This window comes from Lutra lutra, chromosome 12, assembly GCF_902655055.1.
Source record: "Lutra lutra chromosome 12, mLutLut1.2, whole genome shotgun sequence".
Lineage (NCBI taxonomy): Eukaryota > Metazoa > Chordata > Mammalia > Carnivora > Mustelidae > Lutra > Lutra lutra.
The window spans coordinates 17208178-17236035 of record NC_062289.1 but is presented as its reverse complement, the minus strand read 5'-3'; the positions used below and the strand labels follow the sequence as shown (position 1 = coordinate 17236035).

Here is a 27858-nt window from a genome sequence, read left to right as displayed (position 1 = left end):
AAGAGAGTCATCTCTGACCTGCAAGTTGTGGCTGCATATGCAGTAACGACATAGCAACCAGTTACCTTTGTGTTACACAGGCACTTCTCCATATGCATTTACTCCATGAGGGTTAATTTGAGTCCATTTTTTTCTGTCCAGCTCCCCTCACCCCTAAGTGATGGGACCATAGCAGTAGCCCACCAGCCTCCTCTTTCCAGATCTATCACGGTCTTCCCCACTTCCCAGCACGACAGCCACCAAAGGCTAAGGCTACCCGCAAGACAGACTTCAGACCAGTCTTCTAGAAACACTGTTGTTTATTTATATCTCTCCCTTGCTAATAAACCTTCAGTGATTCCCCGTCATTAACAGAATAAAGCTAAACATCTCAGGTGGACATTCCCACGTCCTCTATTGTCCCATGATGAGAGCTGGCCCAGAAGTAAGTTCTGAGGGAAATGTAGGTCTTGGTTCTGGATGGGTCTGCTCCTCTGTGAGGAGGGTATGAGCCTTGTATTCAAACATTCATCCTGCCCGGGTTCCTCAGCTTTCTGATCCATGCCAGCCATCCCCTCACGCCAGTCGATGGGTAATGATCAGAGTTTAATCAATGACACAGACTGTCAATGGCACATGTCACTGACACCTCCGAGACTTCTCAAAGAGTTTATTCTCTACTGGCATTAAGCTGGACCACGCGAGCCACGACAGTAATACCTTGACTAGTAAGTCGAAATGCTTTCACTGACCTCTGCTCCCCGCCGTAGGCACTCTGCCCCTACCAACACACCTACAACCCGAACACAACATCTTGTAACCCTGCGCACTGGTCCTCCACCTCCTTGTAGCCCAGCTTGAGGGGCACCTCCTGTGGGCAAGCCCCCGGCAAGGCCCCCCGATCCAGCACTCCTGCGCCTCCCTTCTCTCAACAGACATGCCACCCATTCGTTCAGGCACTTTGAGTTCCTGGAATTCTTTTTTTTTTTTTAAAGATCTTATTTATTTATTAGAGACAGAGAGAGAGATCACAAGTAGGCAGAGAGGCAGGCAGAGAGAGAGGAAGGGAAGCAGGCTCCCCGCTGAACAGAGAGCCCGATGCGGGGCTCGATCCCAGGAGCCTGAGACCATGAGCCGAGCCAAAGGCAGAGATTTAACCCACTGAGCCACCTAGGCGCCCCAAGTTCCTGGAATTCTTAAAGTCAGTGTGGTGATGGTGAGAATTTTTTTAACGACTCAGGCAGGAAGACCTCACTAGGCTGCGCTAACTTCCTCCCTAGAAATGCACCCAGGCCCAGAGAAGTGGGATAAAGCTGCCGCAGCCAAGTGCATTTTGCTGCCACCTCTGACTACCTGGTCTGTGTAGTTTCCTCAGCTACACTCGGGGAGGCTTGGAGGACTGAGTCCGTCGTTCCTTTTCCTTGTGGTTCTGGCTCAGGAGGGCACGGTCGATGCCGTGCCTAGAACCAGCTGTGCCGTGGACGTGCTTTGTGTAGATACACCTGTCTAGACTTACCTGAGACACATTTTAGACTTCTTTCTGCTCCATTCCACTTCCAGCCTAAGAGGAGCAGAGGATCCCTCTTTGCTAGAAGAACAAAAATAACTGCAGGGACTTCACGATTACCTAATCCAACTCCCTCTTTTTACCCAAATTACATATTCCGACAAGCCCAGATTCAGACATAGTCAAAGACGAGGGGCGGGGAATAGAGAATAAGTCTGCTCTATTCTGAAAGCTGCGCCATTAAAATGAATTAATTCCTGGGCGCCTGGGTGGCTCAGCCATTAAGCATCTGCCTTCGGCTCAGGTCATGATCCCAAGGTCCTGGGAGTGAGCCCCGCATTGGGCTCCCTGCTCTGCAGGAAGCCTGCTTCTCCCTCCCTCACTCTCCCTGCTTGTGTTCCCTCTCTCACCTTCTCTCTCTCTCTGCCAAATAAATAAATAAAATCTTTTAAAAAATAAAAAATAATAAAATAAATTAATTCCTGATGATAAGCAAACCATTTGTCCTGCTGCTGACATAATCAGCTAATACTTGAGCCACGACGTCCCATTACCCACTGTCTGACCAGCCCCTTTCACTGCAAATAAAATGTCTCAAACCCTAAAAGCACCGAGGATTTCCTCATTTTAACTTTTCCCCATACAGGAAAGCTTTACATTTTGATCATTGACATAACAACTTACTCCTTTACTTCACTCAAGTGTTGAAAATAACAATCAGGCGCCTGGGTGGCTCAGTGGGTTAAGCTGCTGCCTTCGGCTCAGGTCATGATCTCAGGGTCCTGGGATCGAGTCCCACATCGGGCTCTCTGCTCGGCAGGGAGCCTGCTTCCCTCTCTCTCTCTCTCTCTCTCTCTCTGCCTGCCTCTCCATCTACTTGTGATCTCTCTGTCAAATAAATAAATAAAATCTTTAAAAAAAAAAAAGAAAATAACAATCACTGTCAACCCCCTAGTTTTCTCGGGGGTTAACTCTCCCCCCAACTGCTCTGTAAGCTTTATGAGAAACACCTGCTGGCCCTACAGCTCCAACAGTTAGCTCAGTGCCGGGCTGGCCATGGCTCAAGCCGCGGTCGTTGACCAGATGAACGGACGGGTCTTAGATACCAGAGCCTTCTCATGGCAGTATGTCTGCTCATGCTCTCCCAAAGGACTAACTTCCTGAAAGGCAGGTAATATCAACTACAGTTATTCTGGGAAGCCCAGCACCAGCTCCAGGAAACACCATTTTTTTTTTTTTTTAAAGATTTTACTTGTCAGAGAGAGAGGAGAGCGAGCGAGCACAGGCAGACAGAATGGCAGGCAGAGGCAGAGGGAGAAGCAGGCTCCCTGCCAAGCAAGGAGCCCGATGTGGGACTCGATCCCAGGACGCTGGGATCATGACCTGAGCCGAAGGCAGCTGCTTAACCAACTGAGCCACCCAGGCGTCCCGAAACACCGAAACTTTTGAAGTGTCAGTCCCTAGATCTTTTCTTTCAATTCCATTTTCTCCCCCATTCTAGTATCCCCTTGGCCCTTACCGTGCAGTGTTGGGGATTCCTCCCTATAATTTTCATACCAGTATGGAAATAGCGATGAGAACAAAACATACATGGCGGGATATTTTCATGTCATTCTCTCTGGAGTTTATATCGACCCTTAAAGCAGTTAGTCTTGAATTTCACCATGCATCTGAATCTCTTGGGGCTCTTATTCCAATGCGGGACTTAGAGGTCCATTCCCAGAGATTCAGACTAAGTGGGTCTGAGTTTAAGGCCAGAAATCTTCATTTTTAACAACAACCCCTCCCACACACCCTACACAAGCAGCCAGTGAACCACATGACAAAAATCACAAAGACACTGGGGGACAATCAACCACCTTTCACCACATCATGTAACTACATTTAGCCCCATGTTTCTCTATTCTACTTTAGGCTAGAGTAGAAAAGTCTGTGATAAACTCATACCCATTACACAGTTAGGAATTCAATGCCTTAACTTTGGAAAATATTTGCATTTTAAAAAGAATGCCCAAAGAGAGCAAATGTTTACCTAAAACACGTGAAACTCAAAGGGTCCACTTTGATGAGACGTCACCTTCATTGATTAAAATTAGCATTATGGAGGAAGAGGCAGTAAGAAGACACTGTCTTTAATAGTCAGGGTACTCCTGTACTTCTGAAGTAAGGGAGGCCCAAGTTCCTTGGTTAGAGAGAGTCTCTTATTTCCTTAAGTTTGCTTATACCAAGCTATTTCAAATGTGGGCTTCATAATCTAATGTTATGGCTCAGTCCACTGGTAAGAATTAATTATGCACCAAAATGCTAAACTCAATCCACTTTCATTAGCATACATGCCCCTAGATGGGTGGCCCTGGACACATTTTTGTTTCCCTGAAACTCCTTTGGTAAATGAGAATAATTATAGCTTCTTCCTTAGATTGATGTGGTGGCAAGTTACTTGTGGAATGTTCCTAATACATCACTTGCTATATGGTAAGTGCCCAATAATTGTTAGTAATTGACACTGTGGGGGGTGGGGAGGGTTGGACACACAGACAAGCAGAAGACAGACCTCTGCCCTCATCCAGGTGCACATAGGGAGCCAAGAAGGTATACAGGAGGGACTCTCAGAGGGAAGAGAGGGGGAATGGGGTGAAGGATGCTTCAGGGCAGTAACATATCAGGGGGTTTTGAAAGATGAGGAGGCACTTTGGGGAGAAGGATAAGGGATCTGCAGAACATTCTGATAGAAGTAAGAGCTTGTGGAAAGTGATGTGTGGAAAAGCGTGGCTTATTCAGAGGAACCACAGAAGGAGTTTGGGATAGCTGGACTAAGTTAGAAAGGAGGGCGTCAGGCGTGGGCCCATGACCCGTGGGGGTCACACAGGGCCTCTTCTTCACATTGGCCACATGTTCGGTTTAACGTTCTGCTCTTGCCACCACAGAATTCTTAGTTATTCCTGAACAACGGCCCTACACTTTCATTTTCCAGTTGAGCCCTGCAAATTCTGGAGCTGGGCTCAGAGCAGATATGGTATTTGCTCCATCAGAAAATGTAAGTGTGGGATGATGAGCCAGCTACTCGTGGGGAAGAAAATACAGGTAATTTCTGGAGGGGAATTCATGTAAAAATTAATGTTGGTCCCAGAAGGAAACCTGAGGATCTCTCTCTCCAACCTCAGAACTTAGCAAGCAATAGTTTTTGCTGCACTTAGATCTTTTGGACCCTTCATACATATGTAAAAATACCATGTCAGATGTCGTTGGCTGATGGTGGAGAGTTTCTTTCATCTTACCTAAGAAAGTGGCAGATGTTTTACTCTTCCAGGGATCACTCCTCCCTGACAGTCTGTTCTATACCCTCTCCTGCCAGAATAAATGACTTGTTCTAGAATGTTCTCACGGCACCCTTGTAGGTGAGTCTCATATTTTTCAGATAAATTTCTAGAAATGGAATTGCTATATCAAATGGTAAGTGCATTTTTCATTTTGATAGATATTGTTAAAATTGTCCTTCAAAGAGTTATACAAATTTACATTCTTCCCAGCTATATATGGGGTACCAGATTTGAAACACAATCTAGTATCAGAATTTTTTTATTTGGCAATTTAATAGTGGAATTAGCATTATTCTATTATTTAATTGCCTTTCTGTTATTTAAAAAGAGGTAAAGTATCTTTTCATATATTCAAATGTCATTTGAATGATTTTTGTCTGTGAAGTGCCTATGCATAGTCTTTGCCCATCTTTGTTGATAATTAATGTTTCAGTTATCTTATAAGTGTATTTTACATGTTAAGAATAATATCCCTTGTCTTTAATATAATGACCAGTTTGTCCTTTGCATTTTTATACTATGTGTGCTTTTTCTCCACAAACAAAATCTTCATTTGTACATACACAAATTCACCAATCTTTTAAGTCATCTGAGATTTTTCATATTCAGAAAGCCCTTCCTACTCTGAATATAAAGACATTCTCCCGAATTCTCTTCTTGTATCTTTATGGTTTCATTTTTAAAAATATTATCTAAAATGCTGATGAAGTTGGAAATTGCTTTAGTGTGATGCATGAGTTAAGGAAACAAATTTTTTCCCCATTTGTCTCAACACCCAACTAATCAAAATCCAGTTTTTCCCACTGATTTAAAATACCATCTTCATTATAATTTAAGTTCTTATCTGTTTTGGGTCTCGTTTGCAGTACCGTATTCTGTTCCATTGATCTGCCTACCCAAGTGTGACATAAAACTATTTTAGTATTTATGGCTTCTTTAATCTATTTCGATATTTGAAAAGGCTGGTCTCTTCTCGTTACTCTTGATTTTTAAAAACCTCCTCGTTGTTACCTATTTACTTCTCTATATGAATTTTATAATCATCCCACCTGGTCCCCTCCACCAAAACCCTGTTGGGGACGTGGTCAGATCAGACCTTCAGAAAGATCATTCTGGCCGTGTGAAGAAGTGTGCATGGGGGAAGACCAGCAAGACATGCCATTTTAGGAATTCACAAGAGAGATGAGGGTAACTTGGACCAGAATGGTCGCAGCAGAGACAGAAAGGAAAGGGGATCAAGAGCCAAGGAAGAAAAAAAAAAGTGATAGGACTCGATGATGAATGTGATTTGGCAGTTTTGGAAGGGGGAGCAGGTTTCCTAGTCTTCCCTAAAGAAGTTCTGGGATTTAGTCCAGTTCTATAAAGGCCCCAATCTGGAGCAACCCAAGGATGCAGTTAGTTTTAGAGTTGCCATAAAAATCAGAGTCCTTTTGGGAAAAGACATAGAGCTCTTCTGTAAGGAAATATCATGGGTTCAGATAAGATACCCCAAAGTGAATTGCCTCCCCCGACCATGCCCTGTAGCAGGAATACCAGACCAACTTCTAAAGCATTTCATATGCTCTGGGGTCTACGGGACAAGCTAGAGTGTAATCTGAGACATTCTGTCACATCACATCTGGGGCCTGCAGATACAACTTGTGGTTAGTGAAGAAAAAAATAGGATAGTTCGTAAGTTTTCCTTTCTTTGGTTCCTCAAAAAGTTAAACATAATTACTTCTAGATACATACCCAAAAGAATTATAAGTGCAGACTCTATGTAGAAACAGCCCAAATGCCCATCATCAGATGCATTTAAAAAATGTGGTCTATACATACAATGGAATGTTATTCAGCTTTCAAAAAGTAACATTCTGAAACATGCTAGAGCATGGATGAACCTAGAAAGTGTTATGAGAAGTGAAATAAGCCAGAAATAAAAGGACAAATGCTGTATGATTCCACTTATGTCAGGTACCTAGAATAGGCAAATTCACAGAAACGGGAAGCCAAATAGAGGGTGCCAGAGACCAGAGGAAAGGGAGGAAGTGGGGAGTGGCTGTGCAACGGATAGAGTTTGTGTTTGGGAGGATGAGAAAGTTCTGGGAATAGATGGATGGTAGCCAGGGTTGCACAGCACTGAGAACTTGATGCCACCAAATTGCACACTTAAAAATGGTTAAAATGGTAAATGCTTATGTTACGTATATTTTACCAAATTAAAAAAGAATGTGTGTTGTTTTTTTTTTAATGTTTTCTTTTCTTATGAAAGAATGTGTCACCAGGGCGCCTCGGTGGCTCAGTGGGTTAAAGCCTCTCCCTTCGGCTTGGGTCATGATCCCAGGGTCCTAGGATGGAGCCCTGCATCGGGCTCTCTGCTCAGCAGGGAGCCTGCTTCCTCCTCTCTCTGCCTGCCTCTCTGCCTACTTGTGATCTCTGTCTGTCAAATAAATAAAATCTTTTTTAAAAAAATCATTTAGGGGTGCCTGGGTGGCTCAGTGGGTTAAAGCCTCTGCCTTCAGCTCAGGTCATGATCCCAGGGTCCTGGGATCGAGCCCCACATCGGGCTCTCTGCTCAGCGGCGAGTCTGCTTCTTCCTCTATCTCTCTGCCTGCCTCTCTGCCTACTTGTGATCTCTGTCAAATAAAATAAATAAAATCTTAAAAAAAAAAAACCTTTAAAAAAATTTAAAAAAATTTTAAAAATCATTTAAAAAAAAAATGTCACCACTGAGAGACACACTACACTCATGTGATTATGGCTATGGGTTGTATTAGCTCTCTGAGATCAAGGTATTACAGAGTAGACAATAGGCTCTCCCACCCAAAACAATGCAGAATATTTTGGGAAACAAACTATATAGCCCACATCTCCGGAAATCCCCTCCCAAGTAGCTAACCACAAAGGGAGGAAACATAACAGGGCGAAACCAAAAGTTTGCAGCCAAATCTCAAGGGTCCACATTCTTTCATTTGGTACAAGATAAGCGCAGTGCCAAGTGTGCACTCAGGAATGAGAGGACTGGGGCATTTAAGCTTTTTTTGCCTTAGTCTTTCTTTACCCCATATTTTAGGGATACACTTGTCCCCAGATGTCTTTTGAAGCACATAGGTCTAAAGCATTCAGTTAAACAGAAGACACTTAAAACTCACTTGACCAATCACCTGAATATTAAGTCACCAGAATCTGGGAGTATCTACCGATGAGCTCTAAAGACAGTTGGGAATGAAGCTGAGTTACTGTTGGTCAACTGATGTTACAGATGACCTCAAGCTAGGGGCAGCTGGGTGGCTCAGTCGGTTAAGTGTCTGCCTTCAGCTCAGGTCATGATCTTAAGGTCGATGGGTCAAGCCCCGCATGGGGTTCCCCACTCAGGGAAGAGTCTGCTTCTCCCTCTGCCCCACTGCTCTTGCGCCTGCTCGCTCTCTCTCTCAAACAAATAAATAAAATCTTTAAAACAAAACAACCAAAACAACAATAATAAAAATGACCTTAGGCTACAGGCTATTGAGCTGACGGTACTACTTCTACACACATGAAATATTTCTTCCAGGGATGCTCTTGTGGGATCTGTCATAAAATGTAGGAACATCTAAGCAGTCCATAGAGTGATTTCTGTCCAGAAAGAGAAAAACATAATTGGTTCATATTGTGCATTAAGTGGATGTGGATTACTTCAGTAATAAAACCTAAAACTGCTCTTGAAATATAAAATTTAAAAATAGTATGAATTGATCCTGTAGCCACTTAGAAAATAAAGTAAAACAGGAGCACCTGCAGGGCTCAGTCAGTTGAGGTGTCTGACTCCTGGTTTTGGTTGGGGTCATGATCTAGGGCTTGCCCTCTGCCCGGCTCCGTGCTCAGGGGGAGTCTGCTTGCAGATTCTCTCTCTCTCCCTTTCCCCCTGCCCCTCTCCGCCTCTTAAATAAATTTTTCAGAAAAAAAAGAGGGGTACCTTGGTGACTTAACCAGTACTGGTTAACCAGTACTGGCTTAACCAGTACCGACTGGTTAAGAGGTCATGATCCCAGGGTCATAGCAGGGAGTCTGCTTAGAATTCTCTCTCTCCCTCTCCCTCTGCCCCTCTCTCTGTACTCACACACGGGCTTGCTCACTCGCTCCAATAAATAAATAAATAAATAAATAAAATCTTTAGAAGAAAAGAAAGTAAAAATAATTAAGAACTTTACAAGGTATTTTGTTAAAGCACCTACAGAAAGACATTGTGAAGTGAGACACTTCGGCAATGACGGGAGCAGAGTATGGCACACTGAAATACGCCACTTTGGCGTAATATTATTGTAAGCTGAAGACATTTTTTTTTAAAGATTTTATTTATTTATTTGACAGAGAGAGTGAGCAGAGGCAGATAGAGTGGCAGGCAGAGGCAGAGGGAGAAGCAGGCTCCCTGCTGAGCAAGGAGCCCGATGTGGGACTTGATCCCAGGAGGCTGGGATCACGACCTGAGCCGAAGGCAGCTGCTTAACCAGCTGAGCCACCCAGGCGTCCCATAAGCTGAAGACATTTTTGAGACTCAACAGATTGGGGATGGGGGGTGGCTCTGGGAGCTTCCCTTATCTGACTAAAAGCAGCGACTTCTGGGAAATAAGGCTGCCATAAATTCCTCTTCAGAGCCGATCTACTCTGAGAGGGAGAACATGAATAAAATCTACCCCAAATCCCTCTTCCAGGACAGTTTTATGACCCTGAAAATGGAAAGACCTCTCATACCTATGTAGACAAACATTATCACAAACCTTCTTATCTTCCTCTTCTTTCCTAAAACCCATTTGCCTTTCCTAAAGAAACCTATTTGCAAAATTACAAATCTTTTTTAAGAGTGACTTGACATTTTTGGGATGCCGCTGCCTTCGGCTCAGGTCATGGTCCCAGGGCCCTGGAATCGAGTCCCGCATCAGGCTCCTTGCCTGGCGAGGAGCCTGCTTCTCTCGTTGCCTCTGCCTGCCACTCTGCCTGCTGTATGTACTCTCTCTCTCACTGACAAATACATGTTCTGCCGAAGCGAGCACAGACAAATAAATGAATAAATAAAATCTTAAAAAAAAAAAGTGACTTGACATATTTTTTTTAATTTCTTTTCAGCGTAACAGAATTCATTGTTTTTGCACCACACTCAGTGCTCCATGCAATACGTGCCCTCCTTAATTCCCACCACCTGGCTCCCCCAACCTCCCACCCTGACTTGACATTTTTGATGCTAATGTTTTCTCCCATTTTCATATTGTTTCTACAGTAAATTTTAAAAAGGATATTAAAAAAAAAACCCTATTTGTTCTTCCCATAACAAGGCTTTTCTTCCCTCCTCCCTTTCTTCTAAATCAGATATATAATCCTTTAACTCCAACCATTTAAGATGCCAGCTGCTTCCTTTGATGGGTCATTTGTGCATACAAAATAAACCTTTCCTCCTGTTCATCTGTCTTTTATCATTGTAGTTTGCAGGCCCCAAGTATTCAACATAAAAAGGTTGAAGAACCTGTTTTTCCCTTTCCCCCACTGCAAAAATAAAGGAATTTGTTGGCTCAGCCAACTGAACTGCAGAAAAGGTAGATATGAGCCAGTCTCCGGGATAACCACAGCCAGGGACAGGAACATCACCATCCTTTTTCTACCTCTCATTTCTCCTTCTCAGTGTACTAGTCACTTTTTGCTGTCACCTGACCGGTTTCCTCCACACAGCCAGCGGGGAGACATGCCCACCAAACAACTCAGATAGATGACTCCAGTTTTGCCGCCTGACACAGCCTGAGACCTTCTTCATTGGGTTGAAGGTCAGAAATTCCCAGGACTGGCCCAGCTTGGAGAATATGCCTACCTCCAGCCAATCACTGAGTTCAAGAAACAGACGGGTAAGAAATTAGGGGCTCCTGCTGAACCACACACACATTGAGAAGCAGTATTTCTGAGAAGGGAGTTCTACTCTAGGCAGACAAAACAGTAACCACCCACCGCATCGTCCTTCCAAAGAGCATTGTGAAGACCTCAGAAACAGTGGCCTCACATGGCTCCCTTGGCATTCCAAATCCTCAGTTTCTTGGGCATCCCAAATCCCTGGATTTCTCTGCTTACCGGGTTAGCAAGGGAGGGTGGGGAGCAGTAGAATCCTACCATGGATCACAGACAGTCCATCTGGGGCTCTTCTTTTAGCTTATCAACAGTGCTCAACTCCCAGAGGGCTGGACCCTTCTTGATTCTATCTTGCTTGTAATCAGAGAATTTCTGGGACAATGTTGGCCAATACTTTAGATTCCCATCTTCTCTACTATGTAACTCTTACGTTTTCTCCCCACTCTGTACTTCTTGATTCTGTGTTATTTGTCTTAAAAACTCAGACCTCCCCCCCAACTAAACTGTGCTGTGCTGCTCTCTGGGGTAGACCTTGGACTACAAATGATCAAATAATGGTAATATGGAAGGGGTCAAGATCAGTGCTTGTTCCCCCAGTCTCTGCCCACTGCTAGCTCTGTCTTCCTCCCCCCTCTTGGCTTGGTTCCCCTTCTGCTGAGACCATCCTGCACTGTTGCCCACAAAAGATCGTAAGAGAAGTGTCTCTACACTTGTGAAGACTGTGTGACACGCCCTTCAAAGCTTCAGGGAGATAAATTTAGACATAAAACAGGAAGTAAATCTCTATGTGGCTGAGAGTGATCTAAGGGAACTTATTGCCTCAAGATATTTTAAAGTCAAGGTATGGGGGGAGTAGTTCTTAAACATTCAGGTGGATCACAATCACATGGAAGGCTGGTAAGCTACACATTTCTGGTCCCATTCCAGAGTTTCTATTTAGCAGTTTTGGGGTGGGGCCTGAGAATTTGCATTTCTAAAAAGCTGATGCTGTTGGTCCAAGGACCACATTTTGAGAACTACTATGTAGATGTTCAAGAAGGGACAGATAACCTCTCTGGTCAACAGGGCTCTCATCTGAAAGGGAAGGTGTTGGGCTAGGTCAGCCAAAATGCTCTTTAGGACCAACACCCATGCTTACAGTGTTAAACAGAGACTACACGTGTACTTGTGTCAAGCTTTTCTCATTACCTTGAAATCATTATTGACAACCTACATTAAGATACCATAGGGACGCCTGGGTAAAGCTTCTGCCTTTGGCTCAGGTCATGATTGCAGGATCCTGAGATGGAGTCCAGCACTGGGCTCCTTGCTCAGCAGGGAGCCTGCTTCTCCTTCTGCCTGCTGCTCCCCGTACTTGTGCTCTTTTTCTCTCTGACAATTAAATAAATAAAATCTAAAAAAAAAAAAAAGATACTGTAAAAATTTCCAGGAGTTTAAAAGCTCTGATCTATATACAACAAAACCTTAATAAATTCATTACTATCACTTATGGAAAACTTACAGAATACTTTAAGCAAATGTCCTTTTATTCATAATGTTAACTGGGCTCCTACAAAAATGTTTTAAAGAAAAATTTTCACTGAGATGGCTTTACAGAACAAATTAATAATTAGCATGTAAGGCTTAGCATATAACTAATGTTTAAAGGCCTTAAATATGATATAAGCTACTGGTCTATTAAATATGTACTTCTCCTCCCCTTTCCTCTAACAAATAAATATTACTTGCATTTTAATTTAGTACTGTGTCCATCCTCCTGAAATAGCCATGCTTGTTCACAGCATCTAATCTTAGCAAATAACTAATATGGCAAACCTGAAGTGCCAGTCATTTCAATATTGCCCTTCTGCCTCACACAAATAAATTGTATTTACATGTTAATTTGCTTAACTCAATCCTGCAGTCACCCTCCTTGGCTGGTCTTAGATCACACACTTTTCTCCCTCTGGGACCTGATACCTTCCTGCTTAGAACCTTAGGATTGAAGAGGACCTAGTGTCCAGTCCACTCCCCTAATCTGACCTACCAAATGTGTCTTCAAGGTACTATGCCAAGGAATTCCCAGACTCAGAAGGGACGGCCCATTCAATCAATCACTAACACCTTGTGAAAGTCTGCTGAGGTCCTCCATCAGTCACCCCAGAAAACAGAACAGGTCACCTTTGGAGGCATGGAGGAGAGCCAGCACAAATGTATTTAACCACCTTTTTACCTGACCATGTTCACATGCAAAGGTTAATGTCATTAACTGGGAATGGTCACAGTTGCCACATTTTTAAAAATATATGTTGTATTATTACCCAGGAAATAATCATGCTTTCATTACTCAGATTCCTTTAACTCTCTGGGTCCAGCATTCCTAATCCTAGAAGTTTATTTCTCTTTGTTCCTGGCCCATCTCTAGGCCTTTGATAAGCCTCTGGAAAACTAATGAGCTTCAATACCTTAACAATACAGAAATCCTCAGGTTCCACATGTAGCTCTGCCACTTTTTCATGTTTATATAATTTATCTCCTCAATGAGATCATACCTGAGGCCGTAAAAATGGAAGAGAGGAATGTTATATAGAGGACATTAAAGATACTTAGCACCAGTGGTAAGTGACCAGCCCAAAGACTTCTGGTGAGATTCTACTATGATGAAATGATACAGATTAATGGGGAACCACTACTTTACCCCAAGGCCTAGAGGTAAAATAAGTAGATGAACCATCTACTTAAGAACTGGCCTCATCTGCTTTCTCCGTACTTCTTATCTTTAGGGGCCACCCTGATCCCACATTGCCTTTCAGCTGCATGACTAAATCCCCACCCTACCCCTTGTCTAGTTGGCCTTGGTTCCAAGGACCTAAGACTGGAGTAAGGCGTTCCCAAACAAGATAGCAAGATACAACAGGATCTAATAAGCAGAAAGAGCCAAGATTTATACAGAACAGAAATACGAATACCACAGAAGATAAAAGTGACAAAAGACCGACTGAAGGTAAATTAGGACTGCGCAGAGGACATTGTATGTCTACCATCTCGATGTTCTTTTAAGATAAGCTGGACAGGGTGTGCCTGGGTGGCTCAGTGGGTTAAAGCCTCTACCTTCAGCTCGGGTCATGATCTCAGGGTTCTGGAATTGAGCCCCGCGTTGGGCTCTCTGCTCGGCGGAGAGCCTGCTTCCATTCCTCTCTCTCTGCCTGCCTCTCTGCCTACTTGTGATCTCTGTCTGTCAAATAAATAAATAAAATTTTAAAAAAAAAGATAAGTTGGACAGTTTTTCATACACCAGCAATGTAGCCCCTTGATTGGGATACTCTTATCAGCCCTGATTCTTTGGGACCCCAGTTGAGCAGATCAGCTCTGAGCCCCTCCTGGGGAGGGAGGAGAACTCAAAGGCAGGTTGGGGTAGGACGGGGAGCACTGCCCGTGTTAGAAGCTGTCAGGAGCTAAATGCCTGTAAGAAGAATAAAGAGCCTTTCTCTCTCCTAAGAGTGAGTCTAACATATCTTCACCCTTTTCTCCTGGGCCCTCTACAGGTCTTTGCTTCTCTGATTTTTACTATTCTGACTCTGCGGAGGGAAAGAGAAGGAATCAAGGGGGCTTTGGCCCTTCAATTCTCATCAGAAGCCCCTCCCGCACTCTGGTCCTGATCATCACTGACATACAGAAATACTTGTTCTCCCAAGGTGGAATGAAAGGCAGAGATCCTGGGGTGTCCTCAGAGCAAAGGTTGTCGCCTTAGCTTGCATATTACAATCAGATGGGGAATTCAGAAAAAAATCGCAGTGACCAGGCAGGATCCCCAAGCCAGTGAAATAAGATGGATGTGAGATCAGATGTCAGTGTATTTTTTTTTAAGATTTTATTTATTTATTTGACAGAGAGAAATCACAAGTAGGCAGAGAGGCAGGCAGAGAGAGAGGAGGAAGCAGGCTCTCCGAGGAGCAGCGATCTCAGGACCCTGGGTCTCAGGACCCGAGCTGAAGGCAGAGGCTTTAACCCACTGAGCCACCCAGGCGCCCCGATATCAGTGTATTTTAAAACTCGCCAAATGGTTCTAACGTGTAATCAAAGATGAGCCTCACTGGCCTGGAAGTTCAGCATCCCTTCTGTACATTAGAATACCCTGAGGGATATATTAAAAACTACTATTGCTCCATCTGAGACCAACTAAAATTAGCGTCTCTGAGGACTACAGCCCAGGGATCTGTATGTTTTTCAGGTTCCTTGGGTGATTATTTTTGTGTGTGTTGGTAAACTATATATAACAAAATTTACCATTTTTGCCATTTTTAAGCATACAATTTAGTGGCATGAAGTACATTCACAATATGGTGCATTATCCATTTCCAGAACCTTTTCACTATGCCAAACAAGAGGGTATCCACTAAACAATAATTCCCTATTCTCTTTCCCCCTGCAAGCTCTGGTACCCTCTATCTACTTTCAGTCTCTATGAATTTTTCTTTTAGGTACCTCATATAATTGGAATCATACAGTATTTATCATGTTGTGACTAATTTATTTCACTTAACGTAATGCTTTCTAAGTTCTTACATGTTGTAAACCTGTGTCAGCATTTCCTTCCTTTTTAAGGCTGAGTAATATCGCATTGCATGTACATACCACATTTTGTTTACCCATTCACTTGTTAATGGACATTTGGTCTGTCCGGCTTTTGGCTACTGTGAACGAGGCTATCTATGCATATTGGTGTACAAGGATCTGTTTGAGTACCTGCCTTCAGTTCTTTTGGCTATAAACCCGGAAGTGGGATTACTGGATCATATGGTAATTCTATGTCTAATTTTTTCCCCATTTCATTGAGATATAATTGTTGAACAGCATAATGATTTGACTTACTTGTATTGTGAAGTGATTATCACAGCAGTTTCATTAACATCCATCATCTCATATAGATACAAAAAAACGTATCTGGAATGCTTCACAAATTTGTTGTCATCCTTGCTCAAGGGCAAATTGATCTTCTTTGTGTAATCCCAATTTCCGTACATGTGCTGCCAAAGTGCACATTTAACTTTTTGATGATTGCCCATGCCCTCATGTGATTCTTTTTTTTTTCTTTTAATATTTATTTATTTGAGGGCACCTGGGTGGCTCAGTGGGTTGAGCCTCTGCCTTCGGCTCAGGTCGTGATCTCAGGGTCCTGGGATGGAGGCCCGCATCGGGCTCTCTGCTCAGCGAGGAACCTGCTTCACCTCTCTGTCTCTGTCTGCCTACTTGTGACCTCTCTCTCTGTCAAATAAATAAATAAAATCTTAAAAAAAAAGATTTATTTATTTGAGAGAGAGAAAGAGAGCAAACGAGCGCAGTGAGGGGCAAAGGGAAAGGGAGAGAATCTCAAGCAGACTCCAGGCTGAGCACGGAGCCTGACACAGGGGTTAATCCCACAACCCTGAGATCATGACCTGAGCCGAAATCATCAGCAGGACGCCCAGCCAAATGAGCCCTCCAGGCACCCTGCCCTCACGTGATTCATAAGTAGAGCCAAACATGAGGAATACCAGTGTTCCTTCTACATCCTAAGAGAGTACTGATTGGTAGTTGGTAAACATTATGGAGTGACTTCCTTCATTAATTTTACTGAAGCCCAATGCAGTTGTTTTTGTCACAAAGTCTGAACACGACCGGGTGGATAAAAAGTACTCTTTTGAAAACCCCAACAAAGTGTCTCCTGGCCATGAGAAGTGGCACCTCAATTGCAGTTCCCATTTTCAGCTGAAATGTGTCCCCAGTGATTAGTTAGTAGTGATCATGTAAGTATCAGAGTTTCTGAATGATTTGCTTTATAGATTATAAATTAGACCTGATTCATGCTCGCTTCGGCAGCACATATACTAAAATTAGACCTGATTCAAGACTTTCCCTATCACAATGCCATATCTATCATGATACCTAAAATTATTTCTATCATCATACCAGTGCTCAGATATGTTCTCTTGAATCGGAAGGAAAGGTGGTGATAACGAAGTGACTGTGTTGCCCATGAATGTCTTCCATCTCATAAATTGCTCCTCAACTATCTGTTGATAATCTCATGGGAGTTCAAGGGCACAGGGATGAACAGGTGGCCCACAGAGGATTTCTAGGGCAGTGAAGATACCATCTGTATAACACCATAATGGTGGATACATGTTAGTATATATCTGTCTGAACTCACAGAATGTACCACGCCAAGAGTGAACCCTAATAGAAACTATGGACGTGGGGTGGTTATTGTCAGTGGAGGGTCATCAGTTAAAACAAGTGTACCACTCTGCTGCAAGATGTTGATAATGGGGGAGGTGGTGCCTGTGTGGGAGCAGAGGGTATATGAGAAATCTCTATATCTTCCCCTCAATTTTGCCATGAGTCTAAAACTGCACCCTCCCCCAAAAAAGCCTTAATAAAAACTATCCTTTAACAGAGCCTGGCACAAGGTAGGCATCAGTAAATATTTGTTAATAACTGAATGAATGAGTGAATGAATGAATGTAGACAAATAAATGTGTTTGCTCTGGATGATTCATTATGACGAAAAAGTATGGAATGCTATTAAAACACTTAGTTACTATTCCAAAGTTGAAGTTAAAATGGGAAAATGCCCCTAATCCTTTGGGAGATAGCAGCAAGAAGGGGCAGTGGATGTGGGGAGCCTTGTGTCCGAGGGTGCACTGAGTGGCCTCAACACAGAGCTGAGTCAGAGGATATGAAAGGTGCTGGTATGGAATAAGGGTGGAAGACAAGGGGTACCATTTAAGTCACAAGACTCCTGCTTCCTTCCTCTCTGTCATATACCAATCCCAGGACCCGCAGGTTTTCCCCTGCACTGAGCCTTTGAAAACCTGTCCAGATATGAAATAACATGTTGTTCTGGCATTTTTAGTTTAAAGTACCATCTAGAGTCAAATTGTATAAAGGAAGAGAAATCTATGAGTCAGTTTCCAGATTTGTATTTTGAAGATTCCATCAATGGATTTTCCATAGAAAGAGACCACAAGCTTCTTGCAGACTGTCTGGAGTCACAAAGACCTACATCACTTTCAACTAAGGAGGAAGAGCTCCCAAGGATATCCTCTAAAGATATGCATGAACGTTTAAGGTGCATTTAAAAGCCAGATCTCCACTCTCAATGTTTCTCCTATCTCTGTATAATTGTAATGGTTGGTACAGGAAAAGAAGCTGAATTACTGTTTATTATTTTGTTCCCAATATTAACGTGGCAATTTTGAGAGGGCTAGTAAACCCTGCATCTACTCCCAAACAGGTTTTATATGTATACATTATTATCTCTCATTTAATTCTCATAATATCCTTTGAAGCAGGTACTATTATCTCTGCTTTTTACAGATGTAGAAATTGAAGCTGAGAGGTCAAGGAAATTGCCTAAAGTCATGTCTTCAATAAGTGGCAGCATCAAGATTCAAATTCAGGGCTAATTCGAAAGGTCATAACTTTCCCTATTAAACCATTATGCCCCTTCAAAGAACCACAAGGGGGTGAAATTACATAATAAAAATATTAATATTTGATTAGGAGGAGAAAAAGACCAATCATAAAATGTAATGTCAGCCCATGGCAGAGGTTAGAGGGTGCTGGGTGGGGTGACTGAATAGGTTAGGAAACTTCAAGACACCTGGCTGTCTCAGTTGGTAGAGCATGCGACTCTTGTTCTAAGGTCATGAGTTCAAGCCCCACACCGGGGTAGAGCCTACTTTAAAAAAATAATAATAAAATTGCAAGGTGGAAAACAGGACCTAGACTAGAGGGAAATGAAGGAGGCAGTCCTCCTAGGAAAAGAGGAGAAGCTGAAGAGGAGATGGGACGGGATGGACACTGTTAGTATCTAGCTGAGCTGTACTGGACAAAGATCAAATTGGTAAGGATTTTCCCAGGGTGGATAAGATAGATGTGCATTTTGATCCCTAGGCACGTGTGAGTACTGCATAAGCAACACCTTCCATGTAGCAGACTTAGAAAAAAGAAGTTTGTTGAATCTCAATTTTGAAAGACCAGTCGACTAATAAAGACTAGACCAATAAAAACTAGAAAACTTGATTTCCATAATTGGCACGTGCAGCTAATAGACTCTCATATATGTTCAATGACTAAGAACAAAACAGGACGGCACCAGAAGTGACTGGGAAAGGTTTACCAAGTCAAACTGAGTGTGAAACGAGCTTTTGCATTTCCAAGGATAATAGCTTGCATTTGTTATCTACTATACGACAAGCAGAGTTAATGCTTTACTTACATCAAGTCCCCTAATTCTGGTAACAACTCTATACATTCTACTATATTTTCAATTCCATTTTAACAGATGAGGCAGAAAACTAAGTAACTTATTCAAAGTCATAAAACGAGAATCCAGCAGATCTTTCTGGGTCTTAAAGGTCGTGCACTTAGCCATTACACTGCTTTCTGAACTCTGCACTTAACACCGGATGAAAAGGGATAGTGACTGCTTGTGCTAGAATGTGATGGGAGAACGTATGGAGCAACTAATTACCTCGCCAGAGGTGAGGTGAGGGGGAATTTGGGTACCCAAATTGCTACAGAAAATCCTGTTGTCCTATGTGATGCAAAAGCTAATGGCACCGGAAATTGGGCAAGGAAGCCTTCTGTCTGAGAGTACCTAGCTGGTCACATTCGATAAATTGCTTCCCTTTTGCCCCAAACTACTCTATAGTGTTTAATGGGAGGCAGTCAGACTCAGAGGAAACCAAGCAATTCCTGCTAAAAACGATCATTTCCAAGATCTGCCGCCCAGTTGAAAGAAAATAAAAAGTCTAGGCACCGGTTTCGAGCAAATTTCCATTAGGTATCTGATGTCTAGGAACCACTTCCCTTAGCAGTGCCATACACATCAAGCCCTAAAACGAGGAAGCCTCGACTGAGGTTGCCCAACGCGGGTGCTGGCACACGCAAGTCACTGAGTCAGCTGAGCGCGGCGAGGGGCCGGCGGTGGAGAGCCGCGAGCTCCGGTCTCCGGCCTGAGGCAATCCTCCTCCCACGGTCTCGGGAAGCCCCGACGCCGCAGGCTTCCTAGCCCAAGTGGAGCCGCCCGGGCGTAGCTCCTCCACCGCTTCCTGCCCCAGCTGCAGCCGCCCGACCGTTCCTGCTAAGCCCGGACTCCACCTCCCCAGTTCGAAGCGCGCGCCTCCGCGAGCGGGCGGCAGCGGGGAAAGGCGGAGAAAAAGCGCAGAGCGCGCACGCGCGCAAAGGCCCCGCCCCGCCAGAGGCCCCGCCCCCCGGCGCTGCAGGCGTGGCCCGCCCGCCCGGCTCCCCCCGGCAAACCTGTCTCTCTGCAGGGCGGGGAGCGGAGCTTCCTCCTCAGAGTGCGGTGCGACGTCGCCGTATTTTTCCTTCCGCCCTTGCCTCCGCGGGGCCGGGGCGAGCGAGGGGGCAAGCGGAAGGTTCGCTGGAGCCGAGGCCCGCGATGCGCCCGGGGGGAGCAACGCAAGTCGCGGGGTCGCCGGCGACGGACGGGTCGCTGTGCGGGGAGCTGCTGCAGGCCCCGTCGCCCCCGGCCTTGCAGCCGCCTCCGGCCGCGCCGTCGGGGCCGCCACTCCCCGCTTCGGCCGGCGCGACCCTCAACCGCCTTCCGGAGCCGCTGCTGCGGAGACTCAGTGGGAGCCTGGACCGAGCGCCCGAGGGCCGGGGCTGGAGGAGGCTGGCCGAGGTGGCGGGAAGTCGGGGGCGCCTCCGGCTCAGGTGAGGGACGGGGGCGCGGGGGGCGTGGGGCAGGGGCGTGCGGGGCGGGAGCGAGCGGCCACCCGGGTGGGAGGACCGACGCTCCGGCGGCTGGAGCGCGGCGGGGGCCGCTGCGGTGAACCGGGAGCGGAGAGGGGACTCGGTCGGGAAAGCGTAGGAATGCCAGAGATCCCAGCTTGGACCCTCCTCCCCGGGGGCTCCACTGAAAGCGAGCGGCGGAGGTCGACCCGGGAGGATCTGGAGAGAAGGCGGGCTGTCTGCAAACCACTAGGTCCGGGCCGTCGTTCCAAAAGACCCAGGGTGCGAAAGAACGGGATGTGGGCGCGGACCGGGAAGACCGAAGGAAGGCTAAGCCGCAGAAGTGCAGGTGAAGAGAGAATGAAAGCGAAGGATTTCCTGGAAGTTTTTATGTAGGAGAGGATGATGATGGGAAAGGCTGAAACGAAAACTGCCATCTTCCTCCGTCAAACCAACTTACCGGGTTCTCTTGTTGACTTCACCGTGAGCACTGAGCTCGAAGTCAAACTGTTTTTCCTCTTTCCAGGCTAGGAACTGCGGACTTTTGGTCTCAGGACTTCTTCACACTGTTAAGAATTATGGAGGACCCCAGAGTTTTTAATGTGGGTTCTATGCATTACACACATGTAATGTATGCTGAGTTACCATATTAGGAATTAAAACTAAGGAACATTAAAAATATTAACTCTTTTTAAAAGAACAACCTGTTACACGTTAACAGAAACTACATGTTTTTGTGGGAAAACAAAACTTTTCCAAAACAAACAAAATTTGTTGGAAAAGTGGCATTGTTTTACATTTTAAAGGTCTCTTCGATGTCTTGCCTTTATTGCAGAGAACAGCCCCCCGTTAGGGGCTTCTGCATTTGGTCTGTTGCACTGTCCCAGGTCATGTAACACTAGATACTCCACAATGTACACTTCCTCAGAGACTGAATGAAAATGATAAGTAACATCTCAGTGTTACTGTAAAAAATCGTTTGGACCTTGCAGAGCCCGTGACAGGATCTCAGGAACTGCACTAGGGATGCCCAGACCCCACTTAGAACCACTGCTCTCTGCTGTTGTTAGGATTTTGATCTGCCTGCCTGGGAATCCCTTAGAAGTTTTTTGTTGTTGTGTTTTTTTTTTTTTTAACTTCTAACATGACTAAACTTTCTCTTGGACTATAATTATTTGTACACTTTCTTATGAACTTCTCGAGAACAGGGGACATCAGTTCAGAGTCTGTGTGTTCTGCATAGAACCTTAGACACTATATTCTTGAATTGAGAAGGGAGTCATTCATTCACGATTTTATGTTTTTTGAGTGCCTGTTAGGAGCTGGAAGTTCCGGAAGATAAAATGATGACAAATATTTAGTTCCTATTCACAAGGACCTCTCTAGTAATGGACTGTTATTCTGGGACATTCACAAATAACACGTTAAATGCAATGTTGGGTGTGAATAATAATAACAATGGGTTGTCATTTATTGAGCACTTAGTATATAGCAACACACTAAGTGTTTACTTGCATTGTCTACTTTAGCCCTCGCAACAACCCTGAGTTTCAGAGTTTGGGGTTAAGCCAGGATCATAATGATTTAGGATTCTTTGGCCACAGAGAGGAGTAAGGATGTGAAGTTGGAATTAACAAGTGATAAACTTGCAAAATTGAGCAGACAGCACACTTTTCTGTTCTAGGAAAAAACAGTGCTTCTCTTAGGGAGAAGGGGCTATGCAAAGAAAATCCAAAATACTATTACACTGTGTCTGTAGATTTCTGAATTTCTGGACTTCATAACAGTGTAAAAGTTGTCTTCTCTGGGGATAGGATCATCAGATCTATGATTGGTTGGTTTGTGGTTAGTACGCTAGCTAGGGAAGGCTCTCGACTTCCCTGAGGAGGGCCTGGGAGTAAGGACTCCAATTTGGCAGTGGAGGAAAGAGAAGAAAGGAAGCATGGCTGAAGCAGTGGATACCTGACATCAGGTGCTCAGTGTTCCTTCCCAAGCGTTCAGTCAGCTTTTGCCAAAGGCCGCAGAATGGTTCGTGTGGCAAACTAACAGAAAGGTCTGAGGCCACATCTCTGGTGAAGGTAGTATAGAGAGAAGGGCAGTCTTGCCTCCCAGGCAACAAAGTGCACGCATTCGTGGAATCTGGCAAATTCCAGAGTTGGATGTCTGAAAAGAAATAGATGGGATTTCACCAGTCTTCCAAAGATAAAGAAGATTAGTTCAGAATAGGTGAGTGGTGGTGAGAGTCGGGGCACCCCTGCAAGTTAGAAAATGGGGAATAGTGAAGTCATATACCTACTGAAATTGGAATTAAACTGGTATAACAAAAGGTTAGCACTGGGCACTTAGGGGCTGGAGTGTGACATCTGAGTGGGCAAGGTAAGCTGGTGATGCCTACTCTATTTAAGACAAAAAAGCTATTTCAGAGTAATTTCATACTGGTGCTAGAAGAGCATCTCTCATAGCAGAAAGTCCCAGAGGTATTTTTCTCTAGTGTCAGATCAAGGAAATGAATTGTGAGGGTCCAAGTGGACAGTAGTTCCCATGAGGTTGTGGACTTTCTCCCTAAAATCTTCCAAGGTTGCCTAGTGTTTCTCTTCCCTTTTTTCTGACTATATACATGTTTCCTCAGATAGATGAGAATTTAATGAAGAAAACCCAAGAGTCCATCCTGAACTGTCCATCAGAGATTAGGAGTAGTTGTAAATGTTTTCATATAATTATGGGTGACTCACAATCAGTCCTGGCTTACGGTTTGGTTTCCCACAACCGTGTGTATACAGGAGTGCCCTAAACACAAACTCAGCCCTAATTCCATTCCAGACCGCCCTGATACTGAACAGCCTTTGCTGTCAGTGCAGATAGAAGCAGGTTCTGAGTGAAACAACTGTGTCGTGGTGTCACCACACCCTATTAGGTGACAGCTTTCAGGAGGCTCTAATGCTGTTGGAACTCCATGCAGGAGGGAGCTTAGGAAGGGGGCTCGGGGACTCAGACCAAGGAAAACCATCCCTGCACACCTGCTGTAGCTGCAGACTCCTGCCCTCCTGCAGTTTGTGGTAAGATTGAGAACGTGTGCAAAGCTGAAACAAAGGCTCTCCTCCTGTCTCTGTCCCTCTGGTCTGTCTCTTCAGTGTCTGAAGTTTGGAGCTCCGTGTCTTCACCCAATCCCCTTCTCAGTGTATCCCTAAGTCTCAGGACTATACCTACTTGGGTGGATTCCTCTCAGTTCGTATCTTCAGTCTGTATCTTTGCTTTGAAGCCCCTGGATTCATACCTGTAGATGCCGATTTGCCATCTCGTCGTGAGTGACTAAGATATCTTAAGGGTAGCATGTCCCAAACTTGGCATGTCTTCCCCCACAGACCTGTTTTTCTCGTAGTTTTTCTTTATCCCAGGAAATGGCAACTGTACCCCAGGAAATGGCAACTGTACCCCTCTGATTGCTCAAGCCCAACACTTCCAAGTCATTCCTGAGTCCCCTTTTATACACCACGTCCCATCGGCATCTGCTACGCTTTCGGTGTGCATCCAGAATCCAACCTCCTCGGCCTCAGCCCTGGGCTGGCCACTGCCCTCTCTCACCTGGAGCATTCCAGCAGGCGCCTCACTTCTGCTTGGCCCCTGTCCCCAGGCTATTCTCAGCATATTCTCATTCAGTGAGAATTACTACTCTTTTGAATATTCAGTGGGTCTTACCTTTCCTCTGCTCAAAACCCTTTAATTGCTTTTCTCTTTCAGGATAAAAATACCAGTTACCAGTTACCTCTTGGACCCCATTATCTTCCTCCCTTTTTCTACTCTCTGCACACTTGCACAAGGTCTTTGGACTTGCTCTTCCACAGTCTGAGCTAGCCTCCACAGGCGAACCGTAAGACTTCACCTCTTCAAGTGTTTGCTCACAGGTCACCTCCTTCAGTGAGGTCTTCTCTGATCACATGATTTAAAAGGACCCCGTACATCTGCTCCAGCATTGCTCAGCCCCCTGCTTTGCTTTGTTTTTTCTTCAGAGCACTTATGACCATTGGATGGATACACACACCACACACACGCCTCTGTTTGTCTGCCTGTGTGTACATATATATATATATTTATATCTTGTAGGAAAATCCAGGATAATAGGGAATTTTGTCTTGTTTGCTGCAGTATCCTAAATACCTAGGGAAAATGGCCTGTTTTAGATGATTAATAAGTAGTTGCTGAATTAACAAAGAGAGATTTCAAAGAGTAAATGTTCCAAGAAAAGAAGCAAAAGGACCGAAAAGCAGTGCCGTGGTTTGTACCCTAAGGGATGTATGATGTGTTCTATTTGATTATATATTTTTTGAAGTAAAGAGAAATACAAATATATTTTCTTAAGAGCAAAGCCCGTTTGTTTCGGTAATAGTCTTTTAACTTAAATGAGAAATTCCAAATTAGGGCTGGTAGAAACCACTTCAAAGCACAGTCTTACAGGAATGTAACTAAAAAAGGAAAGAAAGAGTCTGGTATATAGAAGAGCATCATCTGAGCTGAAAGCCAGTGCCCAGGCGGAAAATCAGTAAAAAAGAAAAGGAGATACAGAATCTTATTTTTCTCCTGTGTGTCTTGTATTGGAAATTTCTGTCTGCTTCAGCTCGACCTCTTTCTTCATTTGGAAGAAAGAAGTCAGATTGTTTTTCGCTTTTTTCTGTCTCAGTATAAACATCAAAGCATCACTCGGCCGCATTTGGTGAGATGGCTTCTGAATTTTATGTACCAGATTTTGACCACCTTTCTGAATCATTTTTTTTTTAAGATTTTATTTATTTATTTGACAGAGAGAAATCACAAGTAGGCAGAGAGGCAGGCAGAGAGAGAGGAGGAAGCAGGCTCCCTGCTGAGCAGAAAGCCCGATGTGGGGCTCGAACCCAGGACCTGGGATCATGACCTGAGCCGAAGGCAGCGGCTTAACCCACTGAGCCACCCAGGCGCCCCTTTCTGAATCATTTTTAAAAAATTATATTTAGCATACAGCATCCTTGTTTTTTTAGATCTTATATACTAATTATCTAAAAGAATGGTAATCCTTCTATTATCTTTAATACTGGTTTCTTGACCTGGGTGTTACAGGGACTAAGGGAAGAAAATTTTACTGAATAGAGGAGTGGCGGGCATCTGCAACTTTCATTGTTATTTTCATCATAGTCACCATTAGTCCGTAGGAGAAATGAGACTTTAACACTAAAAAAATAGGAAAGACCATCTCAGATTAAAAGGCAGTCTTATTGTCCATATCTTTATCATTTTACTGTGGACTTCAGATTGTGCTGCCACTAGTCTGCCATCCAGAATTTGGGAACAGTTGACATATGTTATGATGACTCATATTTAACAAAAATAGAGTATTGAATATACGCATTTAACTGAGACACTTAGAAAAGAATACCTAGTGAGTATAGAGACAGGAGGCCTTGAAGGAATGATCAGGTTACCAAACTAGTAACTAATCAAAACCTTTTTTTAGAAAAGCGAAAACAGTTTCAGAACCAGCATAATTAGGAAACTGATGTTCTTTTAATAGCCCATATTTTTATTGCATAGTAAGAACTCACTTTTATTGAGTGCTTATTTTTTGCCAAGCACTGTGCTAAGTACTTATAGCATGGATTATCTAATTTAATTCTAACAATCCTATGAGATAGGTGATACTAGTATTAAAATTATTTTGGTTGGAAACTTTTTTTTCCTAAAGTTATGAGATTACCAACTTCACCACAGAATTATAAATCTTGAATGACTGTTATATAAATGCTATGGTAGCCTTTTAATAAAACCGATCAAAATGAATGTGGGTTAAGAATACTCCAGGAGCGCCTGGGTGGCTCAGTGGGTTAAGTGTGTTCATCGTGATCTTAGGGTCATGAGATCAGGCCCTGTGACGGACTCTGCACTGAGCATGGAGCCTACTTAAGATTCTTTCTCTATAGGACACCTGGGTGGCTCAGATGGTTAAGCATCTGCCTTCAGCTCAGGTCCTGATCTCAGGGTCCTGGGATCAAATCCCACATCTGGCTCCTTGTTCAGAGAGGAGTCTGCTACTCCTTCTGCCTGCTCTGCCTACAACTTCCCATGCTTGTGCTCTCACTCTCCCTCTCTCTCTAACAAATTCATAAATAAAATCTTTAAAAAAAAAAAAAAGATTCTCTTTCTATCCCTCTCTCCAGCCTGTCTCTCTAAAAAAAGAAAAGACTGTTCCAAGTCATATGAAAACTTGCTTACCTTGCATCTGGCATAGCTGTGATACTGTTATGTCTGACCATTTCCATCTATCCAGTCCTCCAGCCTTTTCAGTTACAATTGAAATTCACGCAGTATGGGTGCCTGGGTGGCTCAGTCGTTGGGTGTCTGCCTTCAGCTTGGGTCATGATCCCTGGGTCCTGGGATCGAGCCCCTCTTCAGGCTTCCTGCTCAGCAGGGAGCCTGCTTCTCCCTCTCCCACTCCTCCCATTTGTGTTCCTGCTCTCACTGTCTCTGTCAAATAAATAAAACCTTTAAAAAATTTTCACACAGTTATCATTCAGTTGTGAATAATTAACATGAGCAAGACAGATTTTAGGTATTGAGGGGTTAAAAATACGGGGTTTCTGTTTTCAAGGAGTACTGTGATCTAGTTAGGTAGAGAAGACACACTTGTGAAAGAAAAGCTCACAGTTTTAAGGCAGAATTGTGTCAACTGAGTCATAGAGAACAGGGGTGTGCAAACAATAATCCCTGAGCCAGATTTGGGCCACTGCATAAACTTTTCACAGTTTATGGGCTAAGATTGGTTTTCATATTTAAAAAATTGTAAGACAAAAGACAAGAAAGAAGAACTTGCAATAGACTGTGTGGCCCATAAAACCTAAAATATTTTCCCTGTGGCCCTTTACAGAAATTTGTCAACCTTTAATATATAAGATAAGTCCCATCAGGAGACTATGTCTAACGTGCTTGGGGGATTTGTGTGGTCTGGGTGAACCTCACAGAGAAGCTAGAGTTTACATTGGACTATAATTTGGAAGGAAAGGGACAGGTCGCTGTGAGGTACAGATTCTACAGTATATCATGGAGATTATCTAAAGGCTTTGGTTGGCCTTTGTTGTTGGTTTTGTGTCTTCGGGAAGATTTTGGGGGGCTCTTTTGTTTTTCTTTTCTTGAATGTTTCATACTTGTGCTTTCCCTTTCTATGAAATTGTTAAAGTCCATACTAGTCTCATTATTTATGGCCTTCTGTAGTCTGATCTTAACCTTTCTAACCTTGTATATGCCTACTGAATGCAATGACATTAAAAAGGAAATGGTATATGTATGTTAAATAGTGATAGTAAAAAAAAAAATAGTTCTAACAAAAAGACAGTGAGACAGAAAATAGATTCTTGGAGCAGAGGTCAGCCAACTCTTTCTTTGAAGAGCTAAATAGTCCATGGGTTCAGGTTTGCAGACCAGTGACTCACCCCTGCTGTTATAACAGTAAAGCAGCCATCCACC

General features: G+C 43.9%; 1 protein-coding gene, 1 long non-coding RNA gene and 1 other non-coding gene across 4 annotated transcripts in view; 2 read left to right on the top strand and 1 right to left on the bottom strand.

The window, feature by feature from the left end:
• LOC125081670 (uncharacterized) overlaps positions 1 to 10295 on the top strand; it is a 65877-nt gene extending 55582 nt beyond the window's left edge. Inside the window, exons 9-10 of the long non-coding RNA XR_007121773.1 lie at positions 3906 to 4884; positions 10249 to 10295. This is a non-coding gene — a long non-coding RNA (uncharacterized LOC125081670). The remainder of the gene's footprint in view (positions 1 to 3905; positions 4885 to 10248) is intronic.
• Positions 10296 to 15570: 5275 nt separating this feature from the next.
• LOC125082765 (U6 spliceosomal RNA) lies at positions 15571 to 15673 on the bottom strand. The gene has a single exon (XR_007122083.1). It is a non-coding gene; the product is annotated as a U6 spliceosomal RNA (small nuclear RNA).
• Positions 15674 to 19934: 4261 nt separating this feature from the next.
• MALT1 (MALT1 paracaspase) overlaps positions 19935 to 27858 on the top strand; it is a 66425-nt gene continuing 58501 nt past the window's right edge. For both annotated transcript variants that reach the window (XM_047696312.1, XM_047696311.1), the window contains exon 1: positions 19935 to 20355. In XM_047696312.1, coding sequence (XP_047552268.1) covers positions 20081 to 20355 — 275 coding nt within the window. In that variant the 5' untranslated portion in view covers positions 19935 to 20080. The remainder of the gene's footprint in view (positions 20356 to 27858) is intronic.